The sequence below is a fragment of the Erithacus rubecula genome, assembly GCF_903797595.1.
Source record: "Erithacus rubecula genome assembly, chromosome: 4".
In the NCBI taxonomy this organism is placed as follows: domain Eukaryota; kingdom Metazoa; phylum Chordata; class Aves; order Passeriformes; family Muscicapidae; genus Erithacus; species Erithacus rubecula.
In genome coordinates, this window is record NC_136686.1 from 65,376,766 (window position 1) to 65,396,159 (window position 19,394).

The 19,394-nt window shown below is 44.2% G+C and overlaps 1 protein-coding gene across 1 annotated transcript in view; it reads left to right on the forward strand.

Annotated features, from left to right (window-relative positions):
- The window catches only part of SFMBT2 (Scm like with four mbt domains 2), a 107,527-nt gene extending 89,350 nt beyond the window's left edge, over window positions 1-18,177 (forward strand). Inside the window, exons 17-21 of the mRNA XM_079304945.1 lie at window positions 346-521; window positions 1,948-2,120; window positions 14,879-15,068; window positions 15,755-15,933; window positions 17,888-18,177. Coding sequence (XP_079161071.1) covers window positions 346-521; window positions 1,948-2,120; window positions 14,879-15,068; window positions 15,755-15,933; window positions 17,888-18,028 — 859 coding nt within the window. The 3' untranslated portion in view covers window positions 18,029-18,177. The remainder of the gene's footprint in view (window positions 1-345; window positions 522-1,947; window positions 2,121-14,878; window positions 15,069-15,754; window positions 15,934-17,887) is intronic.
- The last annotated feature ends 1,217 nt before the right edge of the window (window positions 18,178-19,394 follow it).

The following is a 19,394-nucleotide window of genomic DNA, read 5'->3' on the forward strand; positions in this document are numbered from 1 at the left end:
CTCCCAAAACTTTGTATCAGTTGACAGTAAGGCTTGTCCTGTGCAATATCCTCAAGCCTTCTGAGATGCTTTTCCTTCTCTTGCCACATCTACAGATGTATCCAGTGTGCACAAGGATTCCTTCCCAAATCATGTCCACACCTTCAATTTATTTCACCCTTTCCTTCCTCACTCCATCTGAAATGGAGCCATTAAAAAACAATTGACCTGTTCTGCCTGCATTCTCAAGGGAGACACCCTCCCAAAAATCCCTGGGAGGATCTCTCCCTGGCAGGGGAGAGCCTGGCCTGCAGCACCCCAGGATTTTGCTGGGTGGGTGATGTGGGGTGCTGCTCCCCTCCCTAGGTACAGAGGGAAGACGTACCGGGCGACGGTGAAGATCGTGCGGACGTCGGACCAGGTGGCAGATTTCTGCAGGAGGGTCTGTGCCAAGCTCGAGTGCTGCCCCAACCTCTTCAGCCCTGTGCTGGTGGCTGAAGTCTGCCCAGAGAACTGCTCCATCCACACCAAAACTAAGTACAGTGAGTATTGGAAAAATGCCTCTTGGTGCTGGCTGGGAGCCGGAGCCAAACATGATGTTTGTGTGGTGAAGAACGGGAGTTGCATGATAATTTACTACTAATGAGGATTCATCTCATCTAAGAGCAGTTATTTAATCATGAGGCCACTACAGGTTCCCTTAGAATCCTGTACCAAAAAACTGCCCCTCTCACTCCATCTTTTTGAACATCATCACTTTTTGGAAGTCTTGACTTCATATCTAAAATAAACACAAGGAGCACGTAAAGGGAGCCTGCAGTGGGAAGCTGAGATTTTAACTTGTTACGTCTGAGACACCTTTGTTAGGTGAGGTGAATCCTCTTGGTAAAGAGTTTATGGAATACACACCAGCACAGGCCAGAACCACAGTGCTGAGGTGCTGGAACATTTGGGAACACTGACTTACTCAGGTGTTTAATATTTAAACATGATCCTGCCTGTTCAGAAAGGCTGCTGTTAGTGTTCATTGCTTTTTGTTGTCAATATTACTGGGTTTATTGTCTCTTAAACAGGTCAGGAAAGTGGAAGAGAGGGTTGTCCTGCTTCCACAAAGGTTGCAGAAAGCAGGATAATTGATTTAAAGCAATTCTCTCTGAGTTTTGGATAGAAAGAGGAATGGGCTCAGGGAGCTGCTGAGATCACTGAGGATGGGTTTCTTTAGAAGTTTATACCTGAGCTGGAGTCTTGGCTCCCACTGGTAGCAAATGGGGAGCTGGAGGAGTTCTAGCTGAGGTTGTCCCATCTCAAAGTTGGTGATTTATGTGGCTAGATGAATTTTTCCTCAAAACTTCATTGATTTGCTGAAAGGCTCAGTTATGAACTTGGGCATGGGTGCCAAGGGCCATTGTAGTTGTCCTGGAATACCCTTGGTGGTCAAGTACATAGTGTCTTTCATCCCCAGAGTGTGTCAAAAGGCATTTTATACAAGCATTTAATATAAGGTCAGAGGAAACTCACATCCTTAATTTCAACATGGGCCACAAAATAGTTAAAAGTAATAAAATCTCATTCCTTTGTACCTGATTGAGTATAGCTGGCCCTTTCCCCTCTCTGCTGAAAATTTTACCAAGTGGAAGGGTGTCTGAGACTGTTCCCTCACACAGAACTGCACTGATCAAATATGGAACTTGTTGGCCTCTTTCCTCCAAATCACTGCTCAGCTCTGCCTAAACACATTATTAAATTCTGAAGTCTTCATTCATCATCAATAAATCTGGATACATAAGAGCTGTAACACTCTGTGCTAGTCCAACATGACCTATTTATGCTGTACATTTTTTTCCAAATCAATTTAAAGTTTAAATTGCACTTAGAGTCCAGTCCTGAACCTGTAGCAAGGAGCAAGCCAAGGTTCCCTTCTTTGGGTGGTTAAAGTTTTTAATGGGCATTTGTGCTTCATTTCTCCAGCTTATTATTATGGAAAGAGGAAAAAAATCATTAAGCCACCGATTGGGGAAAATAACAACATGAAAAGTGGCCACGTCAAACCAGCCAGACGCAGAAAGAGGCGGAAATCCATCTTTGTGCAGAAGAAAAGGAGATCATCAGCTGTGGATTCGAATGCTGCAGGCTCTGCAGAGGTTTGTGTCACACTGGGGCACATCAGCAACAATCCTGGGTGCCTTCTTCTTGTCCCCCATTCTGCATTTTCCTTTTGGGGGCTTCTCAGCACACCTGAACACTTCCAGTTTCTGTTTTGGATCCTTCCTTGCTGCTCTGTTCTTCTAAGGTCAGACTGGTTTTATTGGGGCATTTTGGGGATTTTTATTTTCTCCATTTCAGGGGTAACAAGCAGATTTTTTGCTCCCACATTCCCAATGCTCATTGGCTGATGTGCTGCCTAATATCTCTTTATTTTACTTCCTTAAAAGCAGGCAGATGAACCTTTTGGATGCTTTCACAGCATTTAGCAGAGTGAAGGAGCTTTGTGATCCAGGTCTAAGATCTCCAAGTATTGCAATAAATAACTCATAGCCATTATGGTTTCAAGGACCTTTATTTTTTTTATTAACTGTTACTAATATTTTTGGCTCACAATATCAAGCCTTAGCATACAAGCAAATGATTTGTGTCCCAGCTACATGAAATTTGAGGGCTCAGTCTTGCCAGTCTGGTGTGTGATAGAACAGGATCTGAGCCTCAGCAAAGATTCATGTCCAAATTAAACCTGGAATAGACTTAGTTCTGTGTGGGCTGTTTTCTGGGGGCTTTTCCCATGATGGCAATAGCAGAGCTCATGTGTGGTTTCAGTTCCTCAGCTGAGTGCCAGTGATTGCTGCTTTGTGCAATGTGAAATAAAATTGGTTTACTTAAATTCTCTCTACTGCAGCTAGAGTAGGTTATTTTATTCAGCTTTCATTTGATTGCCTGAATCTTCATGGCTTGGTCCTCATCTAGGTGTAGTTCTGCTTCATTTCCTTAGATTATACCTGCTTCAAAGGAACTTAAACTTATGTTAAGCCTAAATCAACCATTAACCAAGCTTTTCAACCTTTCAGCCAGTACAACTATCTTTGTCTAAATTGCTCTTTCACTCAAGACCTGAGCATATGGCTTTAGGTGCCTGCTCACACTTGGATCAGAGATAAGCTGTCAAAGCCATTTGAGCAAGTTTTATGTATATAAAGTTCAAAATGCACAATTTCCATCAGTTGGTGAGTGATTGTGGACCCTGTGTGACAGAAATAACAATCTGGTATAGTACTTTAAATGGAACTTTGGGCTTCACCTGCAGCAGTTCAGTGTTGGGCTGAAAGCAGGGAAATGTGTGTGAAATCCTCTGTCCTGAGTTTTGCAGAAATGTCACTAAAAGAGTGCTATCTTGAACATCTAGACATTTTCAAAAAGTCACCAAAATTTCCCTTTTTTCAGGACCAATACCAGCCAAATCTACTTGAAGCAATGGGAAAGTTTAAAGTCAAGCCTGTTTCTGATTTTATTTCATCTCGGCCAACCTGAATTTCATTTTACCCTCTCAGTATTTTCCATATCTCCTCCTGTGTATCACAAGTTTTGATATACCCCAAAGAGAAGAACATATCATGCCAGATGAATTATTACCGTTTGTAGTGAATGTAGCAGGGCCAAGGCCTTTATTAAACAGCTCTTTATTAATGGGGGGTCACAGGGAGTAGGCCCTACGCCTGCTGCTGCTGCTGCCAGGCAACGCCGGGAGGAGGTCCTGCCGATCCCGACGAACATAGGGATGGGAGTCTCAGCCTCACGGACATGTCCGAGATCTCTATAGTGGCTCATTGGTCTGGGGGTGTCATTCTTCTTAACTGCCCTTAAGGTTGTGGTGATTAAACAGTTACAAAGGACATATTGCAGGTGACTTGGCTTGTTAGTTGAGATGATCTGTGAACTTGGGTTTGGTGTTGGTTGACTATTTTTGTGAATCTTTTCTTCAACAACAACTTCCAGTAATGGTGGTACTGGGAAACTTCTGGAGATTTACATATAGGGTGTGGCTAACTTGATAGGCAGGCAGCAGCAGGCCGGAAATGAGGTAAGGGAAAGGGCGGAAATGGTAAGGCCGGAAATGAGGTAAGGGGAAGGGCGGAAGGAGGAAGTAACTGGGATAGGGGAAATACAATAAACCAGGGTTTGAATTACATAGGGACTACATTTAACTGGGGAAAAGAACATAACAACTTGATCAAAGAACCAACAAACGAATGAGTGGATAGAATGATAAGGTAAGCAACAATCTTTTTAACTCTTCTAGCAATGTTGTTTTATGGTTTTCAGCTAAGACTTTTTACCACAATCCCCCCTCTTTCTCTTTGATCGGGTCTTTGACCCGCATCAAATTACAATTTTCGGTTTCTTGGGGGTATAATTTTTGTAGTTCTAGAAATTGGTTTAAAATTTCTTTAGCTGAATCATGTTCTGGGTTTTGGGTTCCGATCATCAAAATTTTAGCTCTCGTTTGATCAGTCATATTCCTTATACTGGTTTGTATAGTGGTATTTATAAGCCTAATTAGGCATGGGAGTAGGCATGGTAAAAATAAAAAGCTTATGACTGCACTTGCAACTAAAAAGACTACTTTTTTCCACCATTTATTTTTTAGGGACCAGAAGTCATCCCACCAGCTAGTGTCCATTAGAGGGGTCCATTGTTGGTTTCCTACATATGCTATTTTTCGGATTTCTTTAGATATGTTTCGTATTACTTCGCTTTTATCATCAATTTCCAGGCAGCATTCGGATGTATTAAATTTTCCACAAATACCTCCTTCATCGGCCAATAAATAATCTACTGCAAGCCGAATTTGATAGACCACTGCTCGGGTCTGAGTTAACTGTTCGGTAATGTGGTCTAATGCGAGGGCTGTTCGATTAGATATTATTTCTAATACTGCTTGGAGTCTGATGATTCGGTTCAGCATATAAATGGGAGTACGGTATCCCCACGACCCATCCTGTGCCCACGTAGCTGGCCCATATACTTCCATGATGCGTTCAGGTGTCCACACTTGTCCCTTCCATTTTTGAGTACTTCTTAAATTAATCATACTCCTTTTCTTTCGGTTAGCCCTTTTCAAATCATCGTACAAGGGAATTCCTAATTTAGACCCCGAATTTTTGGGAAGTAGGAAGAATGAAGGTTTTATAATCCCAATTGTACAGCTCCCGGCCCAATCTCCTGGAAGATTGGTATATGCAGTGTCTCCGCATATCCAGAATAGATACTCGGGTGCTGTCCAAAAGGTTTGGTTGGTTTCGGTGGGACATGACCAATACTTGGATAATTCCTCTAATCCCCAAAAGGGATTTATTTTCTTTTCAGCACATTCATGTAAATCATATCCTTCGTGATAAACACATCCTTTTTCCTTTTGGTGTATTGTCCAATATTTGTTTGGCTCCTTAGGTATCCACCTTATAATTGACTTTTTTATAGTTAGGTACCTTTTGCAGGGCATAGTTCCTACAAATGTTCTATATGGGTTTCCAACTTTTTTAATACATTCTTCTCCAATAGGTTTATATTTTAAATTCCATTGTTCTTTCTTTCGTTTTTGCTTAGGTAATTGAGATGTTTGGTTAGTTTGCTTCCATTTTAGAATTTCCAATGGGCTTAAACTGATCCCTTCCCATGGCCAAATCTCAGACATTTGTGTATTACCGCATACCCAGCAATTGGTTATATTTAATTCTTTACTAATTCTTTCAACTAAATCTATGAATAAATTTTTCCCTAAAGGTATTTCCAATTCGTTTTCCTTTTTGGTATTTATTACTAATTGTTTTTCTTTGATCAAATCTATTAATTCTCCTTGATTATTTTCATGTTCAAAGCAAAACCAGGCTTCCCCTATAGGACATTCTCCGAGCAACCGCTGCCGAAAAGTGGCAGTATTCTTAGCAATCTAATATGTTTTTCCACTTTCTTGACAAGTGGAGATCTGGGAATGATTGAAACAGCTGGGATTCACGTTGGTGTGAATTCTTATTAGGGACTCTTGGGTCTCCCCATCATATATCCGATGGTAACACTTGCTGCATTTAACTTCTTCGCTGCTTATCAGGTTATTTGTTAGCAAGGCCAGCAACACTCCTCTCAAGAGTCCGGTATGAACTGCTTTCAGTCTCACCCGGGCTTGCCTCTTGGAGGTGGGGGTCCCCTTAGGTAAGATTTTACTTTCCCAGAGTTCTCTCATCCCCTTTTTATACTAATTTAGATGTTTTTAGAAAGTGTTCTGTAGGGGAATTGGTCTTTATGGTTTGGCAAACTTCTAATTTGAGGATTTCGACAGAGGATTGAATGATACTTACAATCGGAGAAGGATGTATGATACAGCAATTTTGTAACAACAAGAACTTTAGTGAACTACTGGGAACTTGAAAGACTACTGCAGGTGTGCAACAACAATGTTATAACAACAACTAGAGTTAACATAAACTGCGTACAGTAACACTTTGCTTTCAAATTGGAACTGTCTAAGTCTTTTCAGCTGTCTTTTTCTTTTCGCTTAAACTTAAGTTGGAGGTCTGTAGTTCCTTTTGTAATGGTCCATTCAGGTGCCTTTGGCTGAAATACTGTGGAGTCCGATTCACCAGGGGGAGGTGGAATTGGTCCTTTAATTTGTGATATGTGAGTCCAACCTTTTTCTTTTGTTCTTACAGCAGTGTGTGTAGTTAGGAGGACTAGGAAGGGGCCTTCATACCTAGGAGATAGAGATGTGTGACTTAAGGATTTAACAAGAACCCAGTCCCCAGGGTTGATCTGATGAGCATTTGAATCTAAGGGAGAGGTTTGGGGCAGGTATCCTTTTTTCTTTAGTTGCTCTATTGTTCTTCCAATGATTCTTAAATACTCTTGGGTGGCAGCTTCTCCTTCTAGATAGTTTGCAGAGCTAAAAGGGGTAATTAAAAAGGGAAGCCCAAACATCATTTCATAGGGTGAAACTCCTATGTCTGCACGCGGTCTGGTCCTAATGCGTAATAGGGCAAGAGGTAGGCATTTGAGCCAATTCATTTGGGTCTCTTCAATTAATTTTGTTAATACATTTTTCAAGGTTTTGTTCATTCTTTCTACTCGGCCGGAACTTTGGGGCTGCCATGGAGTATGCAACCTCCATTTCATTCCCAGTGCTTCAATGACTCGATGTAATATATGTGACGTAAAATGTGGGCCTCTATCAGAATCGATGTGATTAATTAATCCATATCTAGGAATAATTTGTTCAAGGATTATTTTTATGACCACTTCTGAGGTTTCTTTAATAGTGGGGAAGGCCTCCACCCAATGGGTAAGATGGTCCACAATAACTAATAAATGTTTATATTTTTGAACTGGGGGCATTTCGGTGAAGTCAATTTGAACACTTTGAAATGGTCTTAATGCTAATTCCCTTCCCCCATATTCAATTTTTCGCATAACTTTTTGATTAGCTTTTTGGCAGATTAAACACCCTTTAGTTATTGATTTAGCCAGATTATATATCCCAATACAAAAATTTTCTCTGAGGAAGTGGTCACATAATCCTTGAACACCCCAGTGGGTCAGTTCATGGATTTCTGCCAATACCTTTTTGGCTAGACTTTTGTTTAAAAATTTGCGCCCATCTTTCATTACCCATTCTCCTTGATTTCCTTGATGTATTTTTAACTTTTTTATTATCTTTAACTCTTCTTCACTAAAAATGGGCTTTGTAATTTGTGATTTCTCTGGTGTCTCATTTAATTTAAAGACTTCTATAGGCCCTTCGGAACTTAATGAGACTTCTTTGGCTATTTTGTCAGCATACCGATTTCCTCTTTCTTCTAAGGTATTTCCCTTTTGGTGCCCTCTTATGTGCACAACTGCAATTTCTGTTGGTTTGAGCAAGGATTCTAATACGGATTTTATTAAGGTTTTATGTACCAAATCTTTCCCCTTTGAGTTTAAATACCCGCGTTCTGCCCAGATTTTTCCAAATGTGTGGACTATTCCAAATGCATATTTTGAATCAGTGTAAATGGTTCCTGGTTTTCCTTCTAATGAGTCTAGACCTCTTTTTAACGCATAGATCTCACAACATTGTGCAGACCAATTGGATGGTAGCTTCCCCTTTTCTATCACTTCTAGCTCTTTTCCTTCTGCTCTTTTTACTACTGCATACCCAGATACCCTTTTTCCATCTACTACTCTAGATGAACCATCGGTAAACAATACTTCTCCATATGGCAACGGTGTACTTTGTAGATCTTCCCTTACTTTGGTTTGGAAATTTATAAGCTCCAGGCAATTGTGCTCTAGCTCTGGCAAGGGTTCCCCTGAGAGAAATTGAGCCGGATTAATACTTTTAGAGGTGGCCAATTCTAAATTACTTGCATTCATTAATATAATTTCATATTTTAGTATTCTGGCTTCTGTTAGCCATTGCTGGGCCCCTTGGCTGAGGATAGTCTTAATATCATGTGGAGTATATACTTTAAGTTTTCCCTGAAATGTCAGTTTTTGTGCGTCCTCTATCAAAATTACTGCAGCCGCAATTGCTTGGAGACATAGTGGCCATCCTTTTGCTACTGGATCTAATAATTTAGAGAGGTAAGCTATTGGCTTTCGACAACCCCCCCATTCCTGAGTTAGTACACCGTAAGCTACTCCCCTTTCAGTGTTCGTGAATAGTTCAAACTCCTTTGTGAGATCTGGTAAACTTAGGACTGGGGCCAAAGATAATTTCTCTTTTAATTCTTCTAATTGTTTTTCGTCTTGTGCAGTCCAATTTATGGGTTCAGGGTTTACTAATTTTTCATAAAGAAATTTTACACTTTGAGTATATTTGTCTAACCATAATTTACAGTATCCAAACAAGCCTAAAAGTTTTCGAATGTCATGTTTAGTTTTTGGGGTCGAAATGGCTAGTATGCCCGAAATTCTTTCGGGGCTTAACTTTTTGTATCCATTTCCAATTATATGACCAAGGTATGTCACTTCTGGTTCAACGAACTGCAATTTGTTCCGGGATACTTTTAGACCCTTTTCTCCCAGAAAGTTAAGGAGTTTTATACTAGTTGTTCTAACTAGCTGTTGTTCTTTTCCAGATATTAACAAATCATCTACATATTGGAGGATTCGTGTCTCATTTTCAGGGGTGAACTGGTCTAATAGTTCTTCTAGAGCCTGTCCGAAAAGATTGGGGGACTCAGTAAATCCTTGAGGTAGACGGGTCCACCTTAATTGTTGTTTTCTCTTCCCTCCTGGGTACTCCCACTCGAATGCAAACCAGTCACGGCATTCTTCTGCTAGCGGACACGCCCAAAAGGCATCTTTTAAATCTATGGTGGTGAACCATGCATGTTCCCTGGGAATTTTACTCAACAGAGTGTAAGGGTTAGACACCACAGGATGTCTAGCGATGATTTTTTTATTAATTTCTCTCAAATCCTGGACTAATCTATATTTTCCCTCTGCCTTTTTGACTGCTAAAATTGGGGTGTTATGGGGGGACATGCATGGTTCTAACACACCTTCCGCCAGAAGGTGGTCTATAATTGGGGCTAGTCCTTCTCTACCCTTTTCTGATATTGGGTACTGTTTTACCTTGACTGGGGTAGTTCCTTCTTGCATTTGCACTTTTATTGGCGTTATGTCTAAAAAGCCAGTTTTCCCTTCTTCTGCCCATACTTGGGGATTGATTTCACTTATATCTTTTTCGGTCAATTTCATAATACGCACAACCATCCTCCCATTTTCTGGAATAACTGCTATTCCTAACTTAACTTGTAAATCTCTCCCTAACAAATTCTTTTCTAAATGTGGTAAATAAATCATCTCTGCCACACACTGTTTAAAGTTTCCTTTTAACTCTACTCCTTCAATTATTGGTGCTTTGAAGGGTGTCCCTTCAGCTCCTATTACTTCGCACGTTCGATTACTAATATGGACTCCTACTGGAAGATCTTTCAAACTGGACCGATCAGCTCCCGTGTCAACTAAGAACTCAAAACTTAAATTCTGGGGACCAACATTGAGGTTTATCAAGGGCTCATCTAGATGTTTCATTGGGTCCCCTAAAGGGAAGAGCCCCTGACACCCCTAATCTTCCCCTCTCAGAATCTTTTCTAAATTTTCCTGTTCTTTTTCAATTGCTTCATCGATGGCAATCTTTTTACAGTACCTTTTGAGATGACCCACTTCACCACAGTAATAACATCTGCCCTGAAATTTTCCGACCTTCTGCCAAGGGTTGGCATTAGAACCTCCTGCGCCTGGCGCAATCTTAGGTTCTCCTTCTCTAGATCCACATGGCTTCTCTAGCTTATTTCCAGTTGCATTTATACATTCTCTAGCTATCGCTACCATCACTCGGGCGTTCGATTTCGCTTTCTCCTCTTCCCTTCTCAGATACACCCTTAGAGCCTCTTTAAGTAGTTCATTTATCCCTTTTTCCTGCCAGTCTTCCATCTTTTCTAATTTCCTTCGGATGTCAGGCCAAGATTTGGTGACAAAATGTACTCTTAATACTGCTTGGCCATCCGGACTATCAGGATCTATACTAGAGTACAGCTGAAAGTTCTTCCTTAACCGATTTAACCACGCGGATGGGGTTTCATCTTTTTCTTGTACTGCTCCAAAGGCCAATTTGGTGTTACTTTGGCGAGGAACAGACTCTCTTATTCCCCTCACTATTAAAGCTCGATAGTCAATCATATTCCGCCTCCCCTCTTCTTGGTTTGGGTTCCATCCCGGGTCTGTGAGAGGTAGTTTATAGTCACCCGGTGGTCCTTGCCGGTTTTCCCTCTCCCATATGCGTAGGCCGGCTTCTCTAATCATCCTAACTTCCTCTGGGTTGAATAGTATATTTATAACTGAATTCATTTCTCTCCAAGTATAAATGCTAGGTCCTAAGAACTGATCTACCTGTTCTGCAATGCCTACGGGATCTTCCACTAAATTCCCAATTTCTTTTTTAAATCCTCTCACTTCTGAGGCCGTCAACGGTGCGTCTACAAACCCAAGTCTGCCCTCTATTCCTCCCATAGGGACTTCCCTGAGTGGAAACATCCTTTCTGCTTTTGCTGCCCTTGACCTCGTATTATAATATGGTCCCTCTGCTTGTGCCGGTACAGGGTTCTGTTGATTACTGGAGGAAGAGCTACTGTTGGATGGAGATAGACTCAGTTCCCAATTGGAAGGAGGTGAAGGGACACCTATTGGTGGAGGGGCCTGAACCAAGGCAGGAGGAATTGGGGTTTGTGGAGATACTAGGGGTGAAGGCAGGTTGGGAAGTGGGCACATAGGAAAAAAAAGCTGATTTGGAATAGGGGTACTAAGGGAAGGTGGTGACAGGGGAGTTATGCTAGATGCTTGAGGAGGAGGAGGAGGAGAATTGACAAGTGGAACTGAAGAAGGAAAGTAAGTGGGGGTGTTGGTGGGTGGAGAGGAGGTAGGAGGAGAATTGACAGATGGAGCAGAAGAAAGGTTATTGGAAGCATTGGTGGGTAGAGAAACAGCAGGGGGTTCGAAGGAAGTAATGGATGGAAGAGGAGGAAGAGGAGGTTGAAGGGGAGTGACGGTCGGAGGAGGAGGAAGTGGGTAATTGGGGGTATTGACAGGCGGGGGAAGAGGGGGAAGATAATCAAGGGGGTCCCATTTACTTTTATTTTTCTTTTCCTCGTTCCTTTGTTCCTTTTTCTCTACTACTTTACATATCTTTATTGGTTCTTCTTTTGCTCTACTCCCTCTCCAACAAGCTGCGTATTCAAGTTGTTCCACATTTGATCCTCCCCAAGTCTTTAAATATTGATTCAGCATTGTACACATCCATGGATCTTGGGTACCGAACCATGGCCATGCTCCTGGTAAATCTAACTTTGGCCATACTTCAACACAATAATGGATCATTTTTATTTTATCTAACTTTTTAGTAGCTTCACAAGTATCCCACTTATTTAACATTATCGCCAAAGGGCTATCAGGAGGGATGTTCTTTACATTTTTGTTCTCTTTCGCTCTACTCTTTTGACTCATACAAGACCCCATAGTGATTTTTCAAACGGGCCTAACAGAAACTTACTGTGCCTCTACTCGAAAGGAAACAACTGACAGGCAACTAAAGACACACTCAACAAAAAATTTGGCCCTTTCTAACTTAACATATAATTTCTTTCTTTAAAAAAAAAATATACGGTGCCCCTACTTCAAAGCAAATTTAATGACGGGCAACTAAAACAGGGCAAAGGAAAGAGCTGGTCACTACTGGGGTTTACCTATATCCCCCTCCCTATGCTCCTTCCTGGCCCACAGTTAAACTGAGATAGAGCCGGTCTCTAACGGGGCCCCGGTCGCCCCCTCCCTCTACTCTTCTCAGTTCCACCGGTGGGAGTCAGGTAAGGTCCCAGCGGGGCCCGGATACCCCTTCCTAAACCCTCGTCCCTGGGGGGCTCGGTCCCAGCGGGGCGCCGGCTGCCCCTTCCTGCACCCCCCCTTCTTTGAAAATAAACACAGTGGTGGGTCCTAGTGAGGTTCTCTCCTCTTTCCCAACCGACAGAAACCTGGGTCCTAGCGAAGGTTCTCCTTCTTCCCCAAGCAAGAGAAAGCTGGGTCCTAGCGAAGGTTCTCCTTCTTCCCCAAGCAAGAGAAAGCTGGGTCCTAGCGAAGGTTCCCCTCCTTCCCCAACCGACAGAAAGCTGGGTCCTAGCGAAGGTTCCCCTCCTTCCCCAACCGACAGAAAGCTGGGTCCTAGCGAAGGTTCCCCTCCTTCCCCAACCGACAAAAAGCTGGGTCCTAGCGAAGGTTCTCCTTCTTCCCCAAGCTTGGGCCTAGGCCCCAAGGAGGCGCCTCTTTCACGCTGTAGGCCTTGGTAGGCCTCACTCGCTTCCCCCTTTTCCCGGCCGGCCCCCTCGCGGGAGTCCGGAACCGCGGTACTCAGGGGTCCACACTCGCTTCGGGGGTCTGAGCTGCCAGCCCCCGTCTCATCCACACCACACTCGCTCGCCTCCCGTGCCCGCCACCGGTCTACTTACCGGTGCTCCAGGCGTTGTCCTGGTTCCGCGCAGCTCCGGGTCCGGGGTGGCCAGCTGTCCCAGAGGGCCTCTTCGGGGTGGCGCCTCCCCCTCCGACGTCCTCTTCTGGGCGTGGCCTATCCCGGAGGAGCCCCCAAGTTGTAATGAATGTAGCAGGGCCAAGGCCTTTATTAAACAGCTCTTTATTAATGGGGGGTCACAGGGAGTAGGCCCTACGCCTGCTGCTGCTGCTGCCAGGCAACGCCGGGAGGAGGTCCTGCCGATCCCGACGAACGTAGGGATGGGAGTCTCAGCCTCACGGACATGTCCGAGATCTCTATAGTGGCTCATTGGTCTGGGGGTGTCATTCTTCTTAACTGCCCTTAAGGTTGTGGTGATTAAACAGTTACAAAGGACATATTGCAGGTGACTTGGCTTGTTAGTTGAGATGATCTGTGAACTTGGGTTTGGTGTTGGTTGACTATTTTTGTGAATCTTTTCTTCAACAACAACTTCCAGTAATGGTGGTACTGGGAAACTTCTGGAGATTTACATATAGGGTGTGGCTAACTTGATAGGCAGGCAGCAGCAGGCCGGAAATGAGGTAAGGGAAAGGGCGGAAATGGTAAGGCCGGAAATGAGGTAAGGGGAAGGGCGGAAGGAGGAAGTAACTGGGATAGGGGAAATACAATAAACCAGGGTTTGAATTACATAGGGACTACATTTAACTGGGGAAAAGAACATAACAACTTGATCAAAGAACCAACAAACGAATGAGTGGATAGAATGATAAGGTAAGCAACAATCTTTTTAACTCTTCTAGCAATGTTGTTTTATGGTTTTCAGCTAAGACTTTTTACCACACCGTTGACCTTTAGTTGGAAGGAAAAAAAATAATTTCCTGCCACGTGCTTTTTTTTGTTCTTCTGCATTTTGTAACAAAGCAAAAATCAAGCTTAGTGCTCGATGAAAATGAGGTTAAAATAAAATCACCCTGGACCAGCATGGGTGTGTGGGTGTCCAGGGTGTTCCCCTGTCTTCCCTGGATGCCTCTAGACCCCCCTGGCAGGGGTCTCAAAGCCTTGGCACAGTACCCAGGACCTCCTTGGACTGGATTTAAGCCCCTGGGAAAAATTACCATAATTGCAGGAAGAATTAAAAGTCACAAAAAATAGGTAGAGTATAACTTAGATTTTTAGAAGATAGAAAAATGAATTTTTAGAAATGTTTCTATTAGATGGTTTAAAGCTAAGATAGAGGATTTGGGGTGTGGTATCTCTTTTCTTGTTCTTGTTCTTCTTGTTTTTCTTGTTCTTGTTGTTCTTCTTGTTCTTCTTCTTGTTCTTGTTGTTCTTCTTCTTGTTCTTCTTCTTGTTCTTCTTCTTCTTCTTGTTCTTCTTCTGCTTCTTCTTCTTCTTCTTCTGCTTCTTCTTCTTCTTCTTCTGCTTCTTCTTCTGCTTCTTCTGCTTCTTCTTCTTCTGCTTCTTCTCCTCCTTCTTCTCCTTCTCCATTTTCTGAGCCAGGATGGCACTTTTGGATTGGTGTGAGAGAAAACTGGACAGGGCAATGTAAGGGTCATGTACTGGAAAGTAATTGTACACATTAAGTATGTAATTTATAGAATAAAAGATAAGAGCTGCCCTCTGGCAGGCAGTGTGTGCCTTGAGCAGCGTGTTGGACAGATCTCTGTACCTCAGAGAAGGAATTGCTTAGATAAGAAACAATAAACACCTGAAAACCCCTGAAAAACAGCTTCTGGGCAGAACACGGACTCCAAACCACCAGGTGTCCTGCTGAGAGGCACAGAGAGAGACCCCGAGTCAGCGGCACGGGTGGGGAGCGCAGCGCGACCCATTCCGCGTTCGCCGCACCCACCTCCCGCCGCTGTTTGCGCGCAGGAGAGCGAGGACGAGGAGGCGGCGGAGGACGAGACGGGCAGCGAGGAGACGAGCTCGGAGCTGCGCGATGACCAGACGGACACGTCGTCGGCCGAGCTGCCGTCGGCGCGGGCGCGGCGGGCGGTGGCGGCGCGGGGCAGCGCCGAGCCCGGGCCCGGGCGGGCGGCGGGCGGCGGGAGAGCGCGGCGGGGCCGCGGAGCGCGGCCGGCGCAGCCCCGCGGCGAGGTGAGCGCCGGGCTGGGAGGAAAAAAGCCCTGGGGAGGAAATGGAAACGCCGGTGTGGTAGGAGTGATAGCGGTTTTGATTGTGAGCCGTTTAAGGCTTCTTCTTTCGTTTGCCACAAATGGCAAAGAAGCAACAGACGTTCTGTTTCAAGTGTGGTAGGAAAGGTTTAAAGATAAGGTTGATAGATAAGAAAGCTGTAAAAGATGGTAATAGAATGATTCCTTGCATGCAAATATTAGGAAATTAGTGTTTTGGTTAATGAAAATTATAATATTCATCATAGAATACTTATTGTATTGTAAACAGGAAATCGCCCTCTTAAGCCTCTATTCCCTGTTCTCTCCTATTCTCTCTCTCATACTCTCTCCCTCATTTACCCACACCCTAATAATAAACTCCAAACTTCAAGACCAGAATATCGAGAGCTCCTGAGTCTGTCCCAATGACTGTCCACCCGACAGTCAGGCCACATGGCTTCCATCCTCTTTTAAAATACTGGCCTGGGAGGTAGAGGTCTGCTTCAAGCCTGCTTGATGCCCAAACTAGCTTTGCAAGCCAAGACACTATTTTATAGCAGAATTCCTCCTAAATTAACCTTCAGTGCCAAACCTTGCTAGTCTGAGGAGGCGTGCCTGCCCTGGTTATCTACAGGGGGTAGTTTGCTTTATGAAAGTCTTCCTTTGTTATTTTTTTCTTCTCAGGAAATTAAGCAAGAAGAGGAAGAGAAACTCGTCCTGGACAGTAACCCACTGGAGTGGACTGTCACTGATGTTGTGAGGTTTATTAAACTCACTGACTGTGCACCCCTTGCCAAAATATTTCAGGAGCAGGTAAAAGTATTTTTTCACTTGTCCTTTTGTGTCTGTGTTGCCTGTTCATGTTACAGGACATTCCACCTTTCTGGCTGGACCTGGGGCTTTGGTACAGAGACTGTGACCAGACTTCAGATCCATCAGGCCAAGTTTTAACACCAATTTTGGCAAGGCATGAAAACAGAAAGTTGAGTCAGAGCCTTGCCAGATCCTCTCTGGACTCAGAGAGTCCAGAAACTCAATAGCCTTGTGAAAAGCCCTTGTGGAAAGCAGGAGGTTTATTCCTTTCATGCCAAGGTCTGTGGCACCACACTGATGTCCCATAGGCAGGAACCTCAGTGTAAAACCAGGTAATGGTTACCTGGTACATACCAGGCTTTCTCTAGGCCCCATGGGTTCCATTCTGTTCTAAAGCACTGGCCTGGGAAGCAGAAAAGTGCTGCTTGAAGCCCAAACTGGCTGTCTGAATTTTGCCATTAACACCTCGATGTCCCAAATGTGTAGACACCTAATTCCTAACTGTGTTCCTCTGAAGATCTGCCAGGTAGACCTTGGATGACCTAAATTTAGGAGATGCCAGTCTTCTCCCCATTAAGCAGGAGCAGAAGCCAGTGTTCTTCATCTCAAGCCAGTGTGAGCATGTAAAATTCATGTGGGAGAGCCCTTCCTTGGCTAATGAGTAGCAGCCACTGCTGAGGGTAAAGGGCAGCACTAACGAGCTGTAGTTAGGAGGAAGCAAGTGTGGTTAATTAGTCAGTGGTGTGGCCAGCTGCTTGTTGAACTGTCTCTGATTCTTCACCATGGATGCCTCCAGCTGGGGCTGGGAGAAGGTGGAGGGTGAGTCTGGAGTGAGTGAAACTCCCCAGAGTAGGATGCTGCAGTTGCTGTGTCACAGCAAGCTCTAATCATTTGTTAACCAGTGTGGAGCAGTGCCAGGGCTTGGAAGATCTCCTTTGCCTGGGACTTTTATAGGGGTTGAATCAAACATGATGATTGGAGCTTTTCCTAGTGAAGCCCTGGTGCAGTGAGCTGTGCCATCAACCTTCAGTGGAGGATGGATCTGAGCTGTGGACAGTCCTGATCAAAGCAACACTTAAGTGAATCCTCCCTGTGTTCAATGCTGCCTAATCAGGGCTGCCCTGGGGACTTTGAGATGGCTGTTGAGTTGCTGTGCTTAGACTCTGATCTTCCCTAAAGGGTAAAAAGCAGTTTTGTGGCCTGATCATGTCAGTTTATTAAAGAATAAAGAGAACTTGAGCTCTTCATTAAGAAGAGGATCATAAAGCCAACAGAAGTTCCCAGGGTACTTGCTCATGGAGTTGGTTGCATAGTTATGCTTGAAGGAAAGGCATGACCTGCAGAGTTCATTCCCAGCCTAATTCTGGGATTGTGGAACATCAGAGATTGCAAGGGCTTTGGGTGGTCCAGGCCCCTCTCTTGGTCATTCAGCAGTGGAACAGGGCAGGTCCTGGGTGGGCCTGGGTGCAGAGCATGGAGCAAGGCAGACATAAACCTGTGCTGAGCAAACTGTGGGCCAGAGGAGGTGGGAAAAGAGCCTGACCTGACAATGGGACCAGCATCAGTTTGTCCATTCAGCTGCCTCCTGTGTCTCCTGTGTCTGTGTGCAGCCTGCCCCTTGTTTCAGTCCCTCAGGCATGAAATGGGGCTGGTCAGATCTCCGTGGACTCTGCAGAGGTTCTTTAGGTGATCCCTCATTCCAGCAGCTGGGAGACTTTTCCTAAGCTGGGGGTTTAGGTGAGAACCTATGAGGAGACACTGGACAACTTCTGAGAAGCCATGTTGTATTTCAGGGAAAGGAGATGAGCAGTGTCAAAGTGGGAGGGAAAAACAGAGGATAAAATAACTTAATTTTTAGGGCAAACTTGCCCTTTTTGTTCCTCCAGACACACTTATGCATTCTGCCCTCCAAAGTCCACAAACAAAACCATTTTCCCTGTGTTTGTGTCCCCAGGACATCGATGGGCAGGCCCTGCTGTTGCTGACCCTGCCCACAGTGCAGGAGTGCATGGAGCTGAAGCTGGGACCAGCCATCAAACTGTGCCACCAGATCGAGCGAGTGAAAGTGGCTTTCTATGCACAGTATGCCAACTGACTGCACTTCTCCACCCTTCTGTCCCCCTCCTTGCTCCCTGTCTTTTTTACCATTTCAGCTTGTTCAAGGGGGTTTTTTTCCCCCCATTCCTTTTTCTTTTCCATGAACACGTGGAATTGGAAGCACTGGGAATTAAATCTGTAGGGGGAAGAAAAACAGGCACAAAAATGGAACTACAAATTGAACTAAGTTTTCTGTACTTGTAAAGCACATGGAAAGACTGCTGGCATCTCTCATCTTGAGCCTCTCCAACCCATTGCCCAGTGGTGCAAGGCCAGCATTAATCAGGTGGTTTGTCACCAAACCAAACCTACCAGTGGTAAACACATTCCCAAGGAGAAGGGTCAGTCAGATTTCCAGGTGGCCATGGCTTGTCTAGGACAATTTCTGGACATGAGCATTTCTTTTAGACAACTCTGACACTCTTCTTTCATATTGAAATGTAAGTCATCATTTGTAGCATTACTTGTGGTTTAACTGCAGGTTTGACCTTGGTGATCAATGGACTTTTTCTTTTTTTTCCTCCCACCTCTCTGGTTTTACAAAAGGAAAAAGAGTTATATCAGGCATATAATGGTTATTCCTGGCTGAATTTTGAGAGGGGACTCAAGCCACGGTGTCTGTGATATCAGACAAAATTGCAGTGGGCTGACAGGAGTGACACAAGGGTGGGGCAGCAGCACATCCTGAGCCATGCTGGCTCTGCACAAGCAGCTGAACATCTCTGTGATAGGATCTGTACAATGCTCCTAGTACAGGAACATGAAAACTTCCATAGTCAAAATCTTAACTCTTAAATCCAAGTCAATTTAAAGACCTGTCTTTGAGCCATGTGGTGACAGCAGGCTGGGATCAGGGACTCCTGCTGACCTTGGGCTCAGAAGAATCTACTGACCAACACCAGGCTGCAGCTGCTGATTCTCCTTCATTGCTTTCCTTCCTTAATTCTTTGGAGAAGAGGGGAGAACTTCAGATAGAAATACTCTGGAATACATCCAGATCTTGCCCACAGAGTGTTTTAAGCAAGAAGCATTGACTCTGCCATGTATCACTTGGGAATTCCCAGCTTGTCTTTCAGCAAGTTTCCTGATGTGTCATTGAGGAATGGGATGGGTGCAACTGCTGCAGGCTGGACCAGATGCTGAGACTTCATCAGAAATGTGCTTACATGGGAGATGAGCAGGACTGGATCTTTTCTCAGCTGTTGCTTTGTTCTGAAGATCTTGTTCAAGTTTTAATCAGTTCAAGGCAGTATTAGTTGCCTCTGCATCAAATGATGGGGTTTTGTTCTTCAGAAATCCAGGAACAGGGTTCTGTACTGGGGCAGATGTTAAAAAAATGGGGTTTGGACTGGATTTCCTAGTGA